Source organism: Dreissena polymorpha, chromosome 7 (genome assembly GCF_020536995.1).
Source record: "Dreissena polymorpha isolate Duluth1 chromosome 7, UMN_Dpol_1.0, whole genome shotgun sequence".
Lineage (NCBI taxonomy): Eukaryota > Metazoa > Mollusca > Bivalvia > Myida > Dreissenidae > Dreissena > Dreissena polymorpha.
In genome coordinates, this window is record NC_068361.1 from 100,366,735 (window position 1) to 100,382,751 (window position 16,017).

The 16,017-nt window shown below is 36.2% G+C and overlaps 1 protein-coding gene across 6 annotated transcripts in view; it reads right to left on the reverse strand.

Annotated features, from left to right (window-relative positions):
- Positions 1–491: 491 nt before the first annotated feature.
- LOC127839198 (serine/threonine-protein kinase 3-like) overlaps positions 492–16,017 on the reverse strand; it is a 53,916-nt gene continuing 38,390 nt past the window's right edge. For 3 of the 6 annotated variants that reach the window (XM_052367471.1, XM_052367472.1, XM_052367469.1), the window contains 3 exons: positions 12,313–12,381; positions 8,472–8,668; positions 492–7,540 (listed from right to left, as the gene is read on the reverse strand). In XM_052367471.1, coding sequence (XP_052223431.1) covers positions 7,382–7,540; positions 8,472–8,668; positions 12,313–12,381 — 425 coding nt within the window. In that variant the 3' untranslated portion in view covers positions 492–7,381. The remainder of the gene's footprint in view (positions 7,541–8,471; positions 8,669–12,312; positions 12,382–16,017) is intronic. The other 3 variants (XR_008030202.1, XR_008030201.1, XM_052367470.1) reach the window with 3 other exon arrangements.

The following is a 16,017-nucleotide window of genomic DNA, read 5'->3' on the forward strand; positions in this document are numbered from 1 at the left end:
CAGGTTACTGCATCAACACATCTCGTGCCAACGGCGGTCGCATTTACCAGTAGACGAACATAAAAAGCACCAACGTCAAATTTCAAGACGTTTGGTATTGTATATTATATATATTATGCCGCGCTGTGTGAAAATAGGGATTAATGCACGTGCGTAAAGTGTCATCCCTGATTAGCACGTGCAGTCCGCACATGCTAATCAGCGACGACACTTTCCGAATAAACTTTATTTTTGCTAATGAGAGACTTTCTTTAAATGAAAATATCATAAAATGGAAAGTGTCGTCCCTGAGGGACGCACATGCATTACACCCCCTTATCACAGAGCACGGCCCATACATATAATATTTTCACTGGAGTGCACAGTCATTTGCTATTATTTTCAACTGAAACATAAACAACTGGGTAACAGCCCCGCCATAGAACTATCAAGTGAGTATGGCAAGTGGTGAATGTACAGGTCATTAAAACGAAATACTCAACACATCAGCATGCTTTTTTTCGCATTTTATTTCAATCAATGAATACATAACCAATTTATGTTCATATTAAAGTACTTTAAAACAACTAGATCTACTTGGGGTGTTATGAAATGATATGCTACAGTGACTGATAAATGGGTAATAATTGAAACATGGTCCGATAAACGGATCAATTAACATACTAAACACATCGAAATTTAGCCTGATTATGATAAAACGTGCCATGTCCAAAAGTGGCATGGTCAAAACACCAAAACATACCTAAGTAAAGATAAAACCGAAAGTACCTTGTCACAATATAACTAACTGTTTATAGACAAACTGAAATGTTTACACTTGCTGTACAATGAGTTAACTTTTTTACCGACACATTAGGTCAAAATGTTCAAAGTTTGGATATAACATAGCAAGACTAAAATTTAGATTTGAGGAGAAAAACATACATTTTTTTAAAAACTGCAAAATATATAATTATGACCAAATTCACCATATTGACCAATTTTACGTGTGCGATGACAGCATCCTAAAAATAAACAAGTCTTAACCCATTTATGCCTAGTGTCTAGAAAAAAGGCCTTGGCAAACAGCACACGAGGCGGCGTCTCATCAGGGTCTACGCTGTTTGCTAAAAGGAATTTCTGTAAGAAATATTCTAAATATAGAAATAACAAGGGCTGTTTGTAAAACATGCATGCCCCCCATATGGAATGTCCGTTGTAGTGGCAGCCATTGTGTGAATACGTTTTTTGTCACTGTGACCTTGACCTTTGACCTAGTGACCTGAAAATCAATAGGGGTCATCTGCGAGTCATGATCAATGTACCTATGAAGTGTCATGATCCTTGGCAAAAGCGTTCTTGAGTTATCATCTGGAAAAATTTTTACTGTTCGGGTCACCGTGACCTTGACCCTTGACCTAGTGACCTGAAAATCAATATGGGTCATATGCGAGTCATGATCAATGTACCTATGAAGTTTCATGATCCTAGGCGTAAGCGTTCTTGAGTTATCATCCGGAAACCATTTAATTATTTCGGGTCACCATGACATTGACCATTGAGCTAGTGACCTCAAAATCATTAGGAGTCATCTGCGAGTAATAATCAATCTACCCATGAAGTTTCATGATCCTAGGCAAAAGCGTTCTTGAGTTATCATCCGAAAACCATTTTACTATTGAGGGTCACCGTGACCTTGACCTTTGACCTAGTGACCTGAAAATCAATAGGGATCTGCGAGTCATGATCAATTTACCTATGAAGTTTCATGATCCTAGGAGTATGCGTTCTTGAGTTATCATCCGAAAATCATTTTACTATTTCGGGTCACCGTGACCTTGACCTTTGACCTAGTGACCTCAAAATCAATAGGGGTCATCTGCGAGTCATGATAAATCTACCTATGAAGTTTCATGATCCTAGACGTGCATATGCGTTCTTGAGTTATCATCCGAAAACCATTTTTATATTTTTGGTCACCATGACCTTGACCTTTGACCTAGTGACCTCAAAATCAATATGGGTCATCTGCAAGTCATGATCTATCTAACGATGAAGTTTCATGATCCTAGGCGTATGCCTTCTTGAGTTATCATCCAGAAACCATTTTACTATTTCGGGTCACTGTGACCTTGACCTTTGACCTAGTGACCTCAAAATCAATAGGGGTCATCTGCGAGTCATGATCAATCTACCTATGAACTTTCATGATCCTTGGCCCAAGCGTTCTTGAGTTATCATCCGGAAACCACCTGGTGGATGGATTGACAGACCGACCGACATGTGCAAAGCAATATACCCCCTCTTCACCGAAGGGGGCATAAATATACTAGACATCCCTGATATTGGAAATAAATAGATCCAATTTAGATGGATGGGAGAGTCCTCTAGGCATAAATGTGTTAAGCAAAACTGATAATCAAACCATCCAAAATCCATTCAACATAAGGGTTTGGCCTCACCCTACATCACTATCTGAATTTTAATTAATTAGAATCAAAACTCTCAACAAACAAGCCAACAAATCTGATAAAAAGTTCAATTAAGTTTTTTCATAAGTTGTCTAAAACAAAAAACAAGCCCAAAATAAAATGTGTTAATCACACAACAATCAATACACTGTTAACATGATCCAAATATCTTATGTACAATAATCATAAATGAAATTTGAACAATCCAGAACGACAACTTTCTTCTAAATAAACTAACATGCATGCATACACTTCTATGGTAAGTGTATAGAACACACATACCCCTAGGGTCTTACTTAACCCTTTACCACTTAGATATGGTAAGTGTATAAAACACACATAACCCTAGTGTCTTGCTTAATAATAAATCACAGCTTGTAAACTCTAGCTCCTAACAATTCCTGTCCTTGGCTCACACTGTACGTTTAATTTATCTAAAAAGAGGTTGAACCAATGTTTATAGGCCAATAATTTGCCTGAAATTAACTTTGTAAATCAGTTTGAAACTTCCTTAAATAGCTACGCATCAAAATGTAATGCCTTAAAACACATTTAATACTGTACATTGACTATACAAATATACTTGTATGATACATATAATGCGACCATATTGTCTTTCAATCTCAATAAGAAAATGTATACTCCATATTGTGAATTTCAATATAGTTCTATGCTGTAGATGAGAAGCAATAAGCTAGTTTGCAACATTCTCACTGAGATTTAACTGATTTGGAGAAGAGATTTATTCTACACCTTCCAGATTGAATTTACATGGGGCTACAGTCCAGTCATATCGAGAGATTCAACATGATGGACACGCAGAAGCTTTTCTTTAAATAGAATTATTTAATTTTATTCTGGAAGGTTTTGCTGGAAGTGGACATAAAAGAAGTGGGAAGTAACTTACATGAGGAGTACAACAAGCTGTAAGCAATAACAAAATGCAAGGCTACATCCTATTGGTAAACGTAGCAGGTCACACTCATAGATCAGATAACTCATCAAAAGCAATGAAAACACATGTTCAATAGTACATTTGATAATTGCTTCAAAACAAACTGAAAGCACTGCATTGCAGATCAAGTTTTTCTAATACATAACCCTACTGCAGTAATTATTATTCCGCCCTATATCTATATTAATTAAAAGAGCACCGACTGACGGGTACCACGCTCGGCTGCGAGAGCTTGTCAGATTATTTTTTTTTAGAGGTCACAGTGACCCTTACCTATGACCTAGTGACCCAAAAATGGGTGTGGCGTGTAGAACTCATCAAGGTGCATCTACATATGAAGTTTCAAAGTTGTAGGTGGAAGGACTTTGATTTAAGAGTTAATGTTAAAAACCATTACAAACCTTGACATGGACAGCGGACACGACGAGCTCGCTACGACAATACCTCGGGTTTTCTCCGAAAACAGCTGAGCTTATAGCAGAAAGCATAAAGAGAAAATGAAAGTACATGTGTTTTATTTTCATTGGGATAAAAATGCTCCACTAGATAACAATTTAAACAGTAATTGAATATTTTGCAATTGATTTTTTACATTGCACATGCATATACCAGGGTATGAATTTTTTATCATCATATTAGTAAATACCCTTGTAAATTAAGAAAAACACTTTCAGTATTGCAATTCAGGTTCTGACAATGTCGAACAGAACAAAAATTACTGCAATAGAAGAACACATAGCACGCATACAAAAATTACATCTTTACAGCAAGGAAGCTCTAGGTTAACTTAACTAAGCCTATAAATATAGTTATAACTTTGTCCTTGTTCCTACTACAACATTATTGCACAAATCTACAAACACGCTAAATGTTTACACACTATATACAGTGAAAACTCAACAACAACTCTTTAGCCTCCATGAAGGTTAGATACCAGTAAATACAAGTTTTGTGTAACCCTTGATAACCCCACTTGAAAGTATAAAGCTTTTGTAGAAATTAAGTATTAATTTGTGTATATACTAGTTTTCTTGACTAGAATATAACGAGATATCGTCTTGGAAATAATATATTCTTTTATTATTATCATTTAAGAAATATTGAAGAGAAAAACTACTTTACATAGAAATGATCAATGTAAACAATGGCAGTATCTTTTTCTGCAATCCAATAAGGGTGCATCATAATTTAATTTACTGGTTTCTAACCTACAGTTATCAATCACAGGGCAAGCAAGAACTTCATTCTTAAATCTGACATGTTGATACACAAGTATTAGCTTGCTCAAGTACAATGAACAGGACTACAATTTGTTTAAAATTTAAATGACAATAAAATCGTTTGTTTGGATGACATTAGTTACAATTGTGACTAGAAAATTTCGGAACAATTAATTGGGTGTGTGGCTTGAATGTTTGAGACAAAGTATACATTCTTATGATACTTATCATACCCAGGCATTTCCCAAGGATTTTAGCCAGGCACAGCGGCAAGGCAGCGCTGCAGAGGTTTGGTGTGAAAGTGGGGGGGGGGGGGGGGGGGGGGGGGGGTCAGGCATTTCGCATAGAGATTTTAAAAATAAACATTGTCTACATGTTCCAAATCAAATGATACATTTTCTCTAGAGCTATTAAAACTAATTTTTGTTATATTTGTACTTGTTTTTACCCAATTTATTTCATTATACATTATAATATTAAATAACAAACATTAAGACATGATCGGAAAAACAAGCACTGTGGCAAAAATGATTTGAAGTCTAGGCACCAAGGGACCGATGTGCTGAAAATGCCTGGGGGAAAAGCCCGCAGTCCTGATATGTTTTAAATAACAATTGGAAGACTTTCAAAAAACGTCCAGCATGAATTGTATCCGGTAAAACTTGAAAAATAATATGTACTATAAACAGACAAGAGGCCCATGACGGCCTGAATCGCTCTACTGGCTGGATAGTATGAAAAATCTGAGTAAGTAAGTTTTAAATAAACAGACCCAAAATGGAAAATTTATCGCATAAATAAGAAACGTAAAATTTAAACTTCAAATGGCTCCTTTTCAACAATAAGTTGGACAAATTTTCTTCACTCTCAATGGGGTTCTGGCCCTTGATGATATAAAACATCCGTTGAAGTTTCAAAAGGATAGAACTTTATATGTAAACAAACAAGAAATGTGTTTGTCTGAAACACTATGTCCCCTTCTGCGCCGCTTTGATTTTTTTTTTGACCTTTGATCTTGAAGGATGACCTTGACCTTTCACCACTCAAAATGTGCAGCTCCATGGGATACACATGCATGCCAAATATGTAGTTGCTATCTTCAATATTGCAAGTTATGGCAAATATTAAAGATTTTCATTTTTTTCTCAAATTCAAGAGGAGATAATTCTGGACTTATAACTCCCATATTGCTCATTTTCAATAGGGTTTGACCCATCATTCAGATGAAGACACTGTGCAAGTTGGGAAATGATTGAATGAAAACTGTGGACTTTATTGCGTAAACAAGCCTGATTTCACAATTTTCTCAAATTCAAGGGGAGATAATTCTGGACTTTTTACTCTGATGTAACCCATTTTCAATAGGGTTCGCGTCCTCATTAATATAAAGACAATGAACAAGTTTGAAAAGAATCCGGTGAAAAATGTGGACTTTATTGCGTAAACAAGAAAAAGTATAACGCACGGACAGACGGATGACGGAAACCACCCCATGACATAAGCTCTTCAGGCCTTTGAATTACAAATTGAACAGAAATTCCACATGTATTTAGTGTTTGGAAATGATGTTTATAATTTCAGAACTAAAAGAATTATTAAAGTATATCTTTAACCAAAAGCTAGCCAAGCATTCAATTGGGTACATAACATTTGACACACATATCTTAATGAAAAATTGCGAGTATCATAGACAAAACGCATAGCAGAATTTGATTTACAACAGCGAGGGAAGACTGTAAACGTCAATATAATGTTTGTGCAATATCTTCTTTGGGAGGACAGACCAAGATATATTGAAATCCTCAGATGGCAACTATGTGGTCATGTATGTAAAACCAACAATTTCTAAAATTCTCAATTTGCTTACTAGTAATTAGCTTTCGTTGTTAGGTACAAGGCATCCAAACAGGGTGAATTTGTCCTCCTATATATCTGCTGGTCTGACAGAAAAGAATGCTTCACGCACGCACGCACATAAAGCAACCTTCCAAATTACCTGCGCTGTCTATTCAGTCTATTCTGGCTAATAAGGAACAACACTTTTTGCATATACTTGACTTTTGTTTCGAAAAGACTTCTTTTAAACAAAATATTCTATCAAACAGAAAGTGCCATTTTCCAAGAGACTAGTTTATATATTTTGGACACCATTTTATTAAGTCTTTAGTCAAGGATAATTTTGCTGCAGCAGGGCAAGGCATATAGCAACAAACTTATAAACTAAGAGGTATTCAATAAGTGTACTTATTTTTTGGCCCCTGAGAACGGTCATATAACTAATTTGTTAATGTTTGTATCTCAATGTTGAGTATTACAGATGGACAATAATTGATGACTTTTGATTTCAAGAGATAAATCAGAACAAACATATTTGCAGAAAATACAAGACCAAACTGAGTGAATGTATTCTAAACTATAAATTAATGTATATCATAAAATATGTCACCTTGTATTAATCAATGATCTTTTAGATCAGATTGCTTTAATGTGATGAACCATTCTATTAAAGAGGACACTCGGTTATTATTGCAAGCATTGAGTGCGAACCTATAGTATCTGAAACAGTAATGTAACACAGATAAAACAGTTTTGCATTTAATCCTTGAACTTAATACACAGATCTATGGAATTAACAGAGAATTCTTCTTCACAGAAAATATATGATATCCGAATAAAAACATTGTATGATACCACAGCTTCAATCAACAAAATATTTGTACAACAATGGGAGCACCGTGTGATTTCCAATACAGCTACTAAAAGTTCTGTTGCCGTTTCTTCTTGGCGTCTATGGCATCGAGGATGGGTTGTCGCTTGGCCTGGAATCGCGCCTTCAACTCATCTATTTCCCGCTCCATTTCAGGGTCAAGGTCGGCCAGACGACGCTCTAATTCATCGTAGGCTAGGTTACGCAGCTGTATACAGAATTATGAAAAATATGAATTTACTGCAAAAGGTCACTCTAATTAATTGTAGGCTTGATAACATAGATGTATGCAGAATTATGAAAAACTATGAATTTACTGAAAGAGATACCCTAATTTATTGTTGGCTAGGTTACATAGCTGTATGCAGAGTTATGAAAAACTATGAATTTTCTACTAGACAACGCTCTTATTCATCAAAGGCTGGTTTACAAAACTGTATACAGAGTTATGAAAAACTATGAATTTACTGCAAGACGACACTATAATTCATTGTAGGCTAGGTTACGTTACTGTATTTAAAGTTACGAAAAACTATTGATTAACTGCTAGAGAATGCTCTTATTCGTCACAGGCTGGACTATTTAGTTGAATCCAGAATAATGACAAAGTATTAATTTATCTTCAGTCTAATTTATTGTAGGCAAGATGACCTAGCTGCAAACAGAATAATAAAAAATAATGAATTCATCCTGCTCCGATTCATCGTTGGCTAGATTACATAGCCATTTTCACTTTGCTTCTAAGTGGGAAAAGGTTAAAGTGATCTGAAGAATACTATACCTTTTGGTATAAGTCTAAAGATTTACCAATCCTGTTTGAAACGGATATCAAAAGATTCAGGTTTAATACATAAAAAAAAGAAAGGCGATGTAATCTAAAACAAAACCATGCCTGTCATGTGTCTCTTTATAAGTTATATGAATCACAATCCTAATGAGTAATACTATAATTGCTCTTAGGTTTTGGACACTTTAAACAAATTACTCGTAATGAAAAAAGGTTAATTTCTGAACAAAAGTGTTAGAAAATTAAGAGTCAATTAAGAGAGTATGAGAAGACTTTGAGTGTCTGAAAACTTAACAACGGTACTTACAAACTCAAAGTTATATAAATCATTGTCCGAACAAGAAATACTTACAAACTCAAAGTCACCGTCAATAAGTGACCTCTGGAAGTGGTGGGGCGGGGTCACCTGTCTCTGTGGGAGGGGCTGGGAGGAGGGCGGGGCCTGAGGCTGGGACTTGGGGCTGCTAGGGTCCGCCTCCTTCCTCTCAAAGTGGTCCAAGTACGAGGGCCGGTACTTCTCGTTGTTACCCCCTGTACCCGTGCTGTGCCCTATCATTGAATTTAATATATTGAGTCGCGTTCTGAGAAAACTGGGCATAATGCATGTGCGTAAAGTGTCGTCCCAGATTAGCCTGTGCATTCCGCACAGGCCAATCAGGGACGAAACTTTCCGTCAAATTGGATTTTTGCTAAGAAAAGACTTCATTTTAACGAAAAATGTCATACAAGCGGGAGGTGTTGTCCCTGATTAGCGGACTGCACAGGCTAATCTGGGATGACACTTAACGCACATTCATTTAACCCCATTATGACAGAACACGGCCCATATTTTTTAAGTTGTGCTCTCTGGGATAACTGGGCTTAAAGCATGTACAATAAGTATTGTCCCAGGTTACCAGTGCAGTCTGCACAGGCTAATCAGGGACAACACTTTCCGCTTTCATGGAATTTTTTGTTCAAATGAATTATATTCTTAACCAGAATACTTCCAGATTAAAAACAGCTTCATTCACAATTGTAATACTCGAAAAGTAAAGTATGTTAAATTATTACATACGTCAGTTTTAAATGTAGCTATTTTATTTAAAAAAAGAAAAGATGTTGAAAAAAAAGGAAAATGTCAACAATCAAGATTTAAATAAGTCAAGCATTTAAACAAGAGCACCACCTTGCAGGTGCAGATCACTCATCTATTTTTCTTTTTAAAGGTGTAGGGACCTATCTCAATTTCAATCACAAAGGAGGGAGGGGTGGAGTTGAGAGGGGTGTATAGTGTGGTGGTGTGGTTATTCATTGCTTTATCTTTTTTTTGGGGGGGGGGATTCTTGGGTGGGATTTCATCAAGATAAACATTCTGACCAAATTTCATACATATTGGATGAAAACTGCGACCTCTATTGTCTAAACAAGGTTTTTGTAATATTTGACCTAGTTATTGACCTAGTGACCTAGTTTTTGACCCCAGATGACCCAAATACAATCCCAACCCAGATTTTATCAAGATAAACATTCTAACCAAATTTCATTAAGATTGGATGAAAACTGCTACCTCTATTGTCTACACAAGGTTTTTCTATTATTTGACCTATTATGTTACCTAGTTTTTGACCTAGTGACCTAGTTTTTGACCCCAGATGACCCAAATACAATCCCAACCCAGATTTCATCAAGATAAACATTCTGACCAAATTTCATAAAGATTGGATGAAAACTGTGACCTCTGCTGTCTACACAAACAAATTGTTGACGGACGCACGCACACACACAACGCACACTCAACGGACGCCGGACATCACACGGTCACATAAGCTCACCATGTCACTTCGTGACAGGTGAGCTAAAAAGGGCCATAATTCCGTAAAAATGACAACCAGAGTTATGCAACTTGTCCTTTACTGTCCCCTTATGATAGTTTGCAAGTGTTCCAAGTATGAAAGCAATATCTATGATACTTTAGGGGTAAAGTGGACCAAAACACAAAACTTAACCAAATTTTCAAGTAAAAAGAGCCCATAATTCTGTCAAAATACCAGTCAGAGTTACATAACTTTGCCTGCACAGTCCCCTTACGATAGTTAGTAAGTGTTACAAGTATGAAAGCAATAGCTTTGATACTTTAGGAAAAAAGTGGACCTAAACACAAAACTTAACCAAATTTTCAATTTTTCTAAGTATAAAAAGGGCACATTATTCTGTCAAAATGCCAGTCAGAGTTACATAACTTTGCCAGCACATTCCCCGTATGATAGTTAGTAAGTGTTGCAAGTACGAAAGCAATAGCTTTGATACTTAAGGAATAAAATGGACCTAAACACAAAACATAACCAAAATTTTCAATTTTCTAAGTATAAAAAGGCACATAATTCTGTCAAAATGCAAGCCAGAGTTGTCTAACTTTGCCTGCCCAGTCCCCTCATGATAGTTAGTAAGTGTACCAAGTTTGAATGCAATAGCATTGATACTTTATGAGAAAAGTGGACCTAAACGCAAAACTTACCCGGACGCCAACGCCAAGGTGATGACAATAGCTCATAATTTTTTTTCAAAAAATAGATGAGCTAAAAAAGAATCTTCTGAAGATAGCATGCAACATGATAAAATATCTTTATGTTATGCATATCTGGCAATGAAGTGAACAAAGTACATAGAACCTTAAATAAGAAATTAGCTACATGTACTGTGTAACAGTACTTTCTAGCAGACAGAGAATTAATCACTATGATATGTTAACAATTATAACCTTAATAATTCCATTCACAAATTAATTAAAATTCTTCCAAGCAAAATTGCACAAGGGCCAATTCAGAGGTTAAGAAAACCCAGGCATTATTGGCTCATAATTTTAGTGGATAATACATCTTTCTAGTATGTAACCAGCAGTATTGTTTGCTTAAACACTGCTGTACCAGACTGAAGATGGACTTAACATAGTAAAAAAATCATCAGCAAGATAGCCATGCATAAATAGAGATGAAGACATTTCAAAATACTTTGATACCATGCATTAGTTTTAACATATAATAACGAAATAATAATAGTTTATAATCTGATTTCACATATTATAGTTAGGGTTAGATGAAGCAATGCGATTAAAAATCAGAGGGTGTCTTTTGAAAGCTGTGACAAGCAAGTTAGCTCCGATGTCACAGTTGCATGCTATTTAAGAGCAGACAATTTTCTATGAAGTACAAGCCAAAATTATGCCTTGAAAGCTTGCAATTGTGTTCACTGTGTCATCAGCATTTTATTTCTTATGCCACCATATTTATGCATTTAAATGTTCTTTTTTATATAACTGGACACTACTCAACGCATAGTCAACGCTTAGCACGAGGGGGTAGATAAAAAATGTTGATGTAAAGTTACTAATTATTAAATTTTGCAAGAAAAGCTAAACTTTTTCTTACAATATTAAACTGAAAACATTTGCATTCTCGAGCACTAGAAGACCCCATTCATTTGCAGCGGCAAGGGACATCACAGCATTATACTTTCATACAAATTTGAGTCAAAATATATTTGCCCCATTCCTGCCCCCAAAATAGCTATGCTGTACACATAACTGCATTTTACATTTATTTTGCACGGCAGAACTTGTTTCATCTTTATAAGGGCACCTTACCCATCATTTCAATCATGCCCACCCGCCAGCTATTTCCATGCCCCCCCCCCCCCCCTCGCCCAAAATAATAACACCAGAAAGTGCTATTCTTCACTAAAACAACTGCTGGAACTAATGCCCACGAGGAGAAAACAATATTGCCACATATCATTAACTTAAAACAAATAGGTCATGCAGTGTTTTATTTTACCAATTTTATATTGGATTGAGAAAAATCGCCCCTTTTAACTTAAACTTAAAAAAAATGTGCATAAAACAACTACAACCATAATTTAAAATTGTGATAAAAAGTTGTTTCAATATTATATTTACTAAGCTTCTAGTGAAGGAGCTTGATAGAGAAATGAACTAATTATTAAAAATCCTTTATTTGTTATATTTCATTTTGGAAACCTTCAATTGGGGAAATTAAGGCAGTCATAAAATAAAGAGAAAAATAAAATCTTTTTGAGAATGGGAATAGGGCGAAAATTGATCCACAAATTAGAGCCAAGAAAACCCAGGTATGACATTGTTGATGACACAGTAGACACAATGGACGCTGGTCATTCCCCTCATGCTAGTGGCTTACGGACAAGGCTGGACACACTCGCCAAACTGCTTGAAGATGTACTTCCACTGTACACCATTGACCCTTGACCTAGCATACCCAGCAATCAGTCGTTACATGGGGTTTGATACCCAATATGGTGAAACACACACGAAAATGGTGAATGTATACATAATGATACTGTACATATGACTGTTTTTATAAGAATTGTTGTCTCTTATATCATTCTACAACTTGAATGAGCCTGACTCTGGGAAAATGGGGTTTAACCCTTTGCATGCTGGGAAATTTGTCGTCTGCTAAAATGTCGTCTGCTGAATTTCTAAAATTAGCATTTTCTTTGATATTTCCAAAGAATACTATCAGAATAGCAACCAGTTTGGATCCTGATGAGACGCCACGTTCTGTGGCATCATCTGGATCCAAACTGTTTGCAAATTCCTTCAAAATTCGGTTCCAGCACTGAAAGGGTTAATGCAGATGCGTAAAGTGTCATCTTAGGTTAGCCTGTGCAGCCTGCACAGGCTCGTCAGGGACGACACTTGCCACCTACTCTGGAGTTTTATTAAGACAAGACTTCAAAACAAAGTCTATAAAAAGAGGAAACTGTTGTCCAAGAATAGCCTGTGCAGACTGCACAGGCTTATAAGGGATGACACTTTACGCACTTGCATTAAGTCCCATTATGCCATAACACAGTTCATGAAGTCATTACACATGGTTAACACTTTTCCGCTCATAAGCCAAGTGAAAATGGCTATATGCAACCAGCATAAAACCAGAACAGTCTGTGAGTAACTCTTCAGGTTTTACCCTGTTTGCTGCTCAGTTTCTGAGAGATAGAAATTTTTTTTGAATCTATTAAGAAAAGCCTTAAAATTAATTTATTTTTTAAGGGACTACAAATAGGTCAAAATGTGTATCTGGATAAAAATAGAAAATATTGTGAAACACAAACGAATATGATGGATGAATTCACTGTAATACTGCATATATGACTTCTAATATTCATAAATGTCTATGTGACCCGGTTTTTCCGTCCAGCACCTTTTCGGTTACATCATAAATAGCTTGATGTCCAACATTTTGGGAATTTTAAGCTGGTGTGTTTACCACAGAATTTTAGTTCAGTGCTGAGTTTGTGGAAAGTCCTACGATTTAATAAATTAAAAACAAGAGTGCCAAACTGTCACAAGATACGCCCGTTCGAAGGTTTTGGACACCATGCTCAATGCTTGAAAGTGTCCTCAAGACCTAGTTATTGACCCGGCATGACCCATATTTGAACTTGACCTAGATATCACTTAGATGTAACATCTGACTAAATTTGGTGAAGATCAGATGAAAACTACTTCAATTAAAGAGCGGACAACATGCTTAATGCTTGAAATGCACTATGTGACCTCGTTTTTGACCCGGCATGACCCATGTTCGAACTTGACCTACATATCATCTAGACACAACTTCTGACCAAATTAGGTGAAGATCAGATGAAAACTACTTCAATTAGAGAGCGGACACCATGCTAAATGCTTGAAATGCACTAAGTAACCTCGTGACCTAGTTTTTGACACGGCATGACCCATATTTGAACTTGACCTACATATCATCTAGACACAACTTCTGACCAAATTTGGTGAAGATCGGATGAATACAATTTGAATTAGAGTCCGGACAAAGTGGCGCCGTTGAAAATGCACTAATTGACCCTATGACCTAGTTTTTGACCCGGCATGACCCATATTCGAACTTGGCCTATATATCAACTAGATGCAACTGCTGACCAAGTTTGGTGAAGATCGGATGAATACAATTTGAAATAGAGTCCGGACAAAGTGGCCCCTTTGAAAATGCACTTATTGACCCTATGACCTAGTTTTTGACCCGGCATGACCCATATTCGAACTTGGCCTAGATATCAACTAGATGCAACTGCTGACCAAGTTTGGTGAAGATCGGATGAATACAATTTGAAATAGAGTCCGGACAAAGTGGCCCCTTTGAAAATGCACTTATTGACCCTATGACCTAGTTTTTGACCCGGCATGACCCATATTCGAACTTGGCCTAGATATCAACTAGATGCAACTGCTGACCAAGTTTGGTGAAGATCGGATGAATACAATTTGAATTAGAGTCCGGACAAAGTGATGCCTTCCGCCCGCCGCCCGCCCGCCGCCAAGGGGTTTCACATAATACGTCCCGTATTTTATACGGGCGTATAAAAATATATGTTAAGGCATTTTGCAAAAACAGACAATTTATATTGGTTAAAAGTCAATGATGTAACAGATTGGACACCACTTAGCAAACATGATTTGTATACGAAATGTAAAAATATTCTTGTTGAAATAAACGGCATTGATTCGTCATCACGGTGTTTCAACCTCATCCTTGTTCCTATCAAAACATTTGTTACTAAGACGCTACACAAGTTATGTAAAAACAGTTTGAGATCTGAATTCAAGACGTAACATATTGGACACAAACTGTTATGTCACCATTCATAAAAAATAATGATTGCCTGACTAATTTTTTTTAAAGGTTTGTGCCTTTTTTAAGTTTTATATCCAAGAAATAACCTTTATTGATAATATTGAAATAAAGGTAAGTAGCCCAAGTATTTTTGGTAGAGTGATGGAAACAGGAACTCATGCGCACTATAAAACGTATACCTTTTTTGTCCAGAATCCGCATGTATTTGTTACAAATGTTTGTACTAACAGGGTAGAACTTGGTAGTTTTATGATATTTATCAACAAGTTTTATGTTAATCTTATCAAATATGGCCACAACATCTTTCAAATACATTCATGAAATTTATATTTTACATGTTTTTTTGGGATGTAACTAAAAAGTGCTTGACGGAAAAACAGGGCTCATATATCATACTTGAACTTACAATTTTACTAAGTGATAACTGATAAGGAATACACAAGTGTATGACTATAGTAAAAAGTTCAGGATAATTTAAAAAAAATAAGGTAAACCATACATCTGTATCATGTATATGCCAACTTCATACTATCAAATAAACATAACACTCCAGGCCCAAGCGATAAACAATTGCACACACACACATACAACAGTGTCCAGCAAGCCAATTTCCCAGAGCCCAGGGCTATTAAATATTTCCATTAAACTTCAAACATTTTCTAGCACAAACCAGACAACTGACTTAAGCTGAGTGACTGGTAACTGTATGTTTTAGTTTTTGTTCAATTCACAATAAAGTACCACATGTACATCCCCTTCCCTTTGAATATTGTATTATAACTCATATCATGGATACCTATTATGCTGATAGGACAATATCTCGATTAATAACTCTTTAATATTATCGTGCACTTTTGTTTAACAAATGCATAATATAATGCAATGGGCATACTATACTTTACCAATTACCAGATAAGCCGATAGCTATTAACAAGCAAATGTTTATTTCACTACATTTTCTTCAGGGGAGGGGAGACAACTGCACTGGTCTTCCAGAGATTTAACATATTTACTGGACACTGAGGGGTCATTTTGGCCGCTGGGGCAAAGGGAAGTAACTTGTGTTTCATGGGGCAAAAGGAAGTACCTTAGTCTTCATTAGGCAAAGGGAGGTTACTTACGCTTAATTGGGCGATGGGAAAAACTCAAGTTTAATGGGGAAAAGGGATGTAACTTGTGCTTCAAAAACAAAGGGAGGTAACTTAAAATTCATGGGAAAAAGGGAAGTAA